The sequence below is a fragment of the Bison bison genome, unplaced genomic scaffold (assembly GCF_000754665.1).
Source record: "Bison bison bison isolate TAMUID 2011002044 unplaced genomic scaffold, Bison_UMD1.0 scf7180017864492, whole genome shotgun sequence".
NCBI lineage: Eukaryota > Metazoa > Chordata > Mammalia > Artiodactyla > Bovidae > Bison > Bison bison.
In genome coordinates, this window is record NW_011495051.1 from 6,696,043 (window position 1) to 6,697,041 (window position 999).

Genomic DNA, 999 nt, shown 5'->3' on the forward strand with positions numbered 1-999 from the left:
ATCCATCCCTAAGAGCAGGGGTATTTGGTTAGCTTGGACTGCCCCACACAAGTTCCTTTTTAAAAAAAAGGAACTTGTGTGGGGCAGTCCAAGCTAACCAAATACCCCTGCTCTTAGGGATGGATTCCTGGTGACCTCCAGGAAGCCATGGTTGGCCTGAGCTGGAAAGGGAGGATGCAAAGATGGAAGGAGGCCATGGGAGCAATTTAAGGGAAGTAAGGCAGAGAAAGTGGCTGCCATCCAGGGCGACGGGCTGGGCCACCGGACTCACCAGAGCTCAGAAAAGGTTTGCCGCACATAGGGCAGCTGGAGTGGCCAGAGAAGGTTCCTCGAGCCAGCTGGTGCCCGTTGATACATTCTTTCCTCTCTCGCGCATCCTGACCTTTGTCCTTCTGATGCACTGGGGTCTTCCCCTGTTGGGGACAGAGGTGGACCTTAGAATGCCCTGTGTGTCCCTTCCCACTTGGAATCACAGGGCTCTGGGACCAGGGACATCCTGGCAAGCTGGAGAAGGCAGAGAGGGTCCCCCCAACCCCTGGCCCAGCCCTCTGACCTTCTCCTTCTGCCTGGTGACTCGATTGCGCAGGGAGCTCAGGCTGCGTTTCACCTTGGTGCCCCTGTCGCTTCTCTCCGTCTTCCCCATGCTGTCCTCACTCCTAAGGGGTGGAGAGTTTGGTGAGGAGGGTTACAGCAGACCCAAAAGGCCCTTCTGGCCAGTTCTGCATGTCACTCCTGGGATCCACCTGGAATCTACCTGAGGCCCCTCTATCCTGTTCCACCCTTGCTGTGGTCCTGAACTCTCTCTCTCCTCTCACTCACTTATTCACTCAAAACACATTTACTGGGCTTCCCTGGTGGCACAGTGGGTAAGAATCTGCTTGCCAATGCAAGAGATACAGGTTCAATTCCTGGTCTGGCAAGATCTCACATGCTGTGGGGCAACGAAGCTGGTGTGCCACAACTACTGAACCTGTGCTATAGAGCCTGGGAGGCACAGTG

General features: G+C 55.5%; 1 protein-coding gene across 1 annotated transcript in view; it reads right to left on the reverse strand.

Annotated features, from left to right (window-relative positions):
* Positions 1-639, reverse strand: part of ARHGEF18 (Rho/Rac guanine nucleotide exchange factor (GEF) 18) — a 65,992-nt gene extending 65,353 nt beyond the window's left edge. Inside the window, exons 1-2 of the mRNA XM_010828489.1 lie at positions 554-639; positions 272-413 (exon numbers count right to left, since the gene is read on the reverse strand). Of these exons, the coding sequence (XP_010826791.1) occupies positions 272-357 (86 nt within the window). The 5' untranslated portion in view covers positions 358-413; positions 554-639. The remainder of the gene's footprint in view (positions 1-271; positions 414-553) is intronic.
* Positions 640-999: the final 360 nt, after the last annotated feature.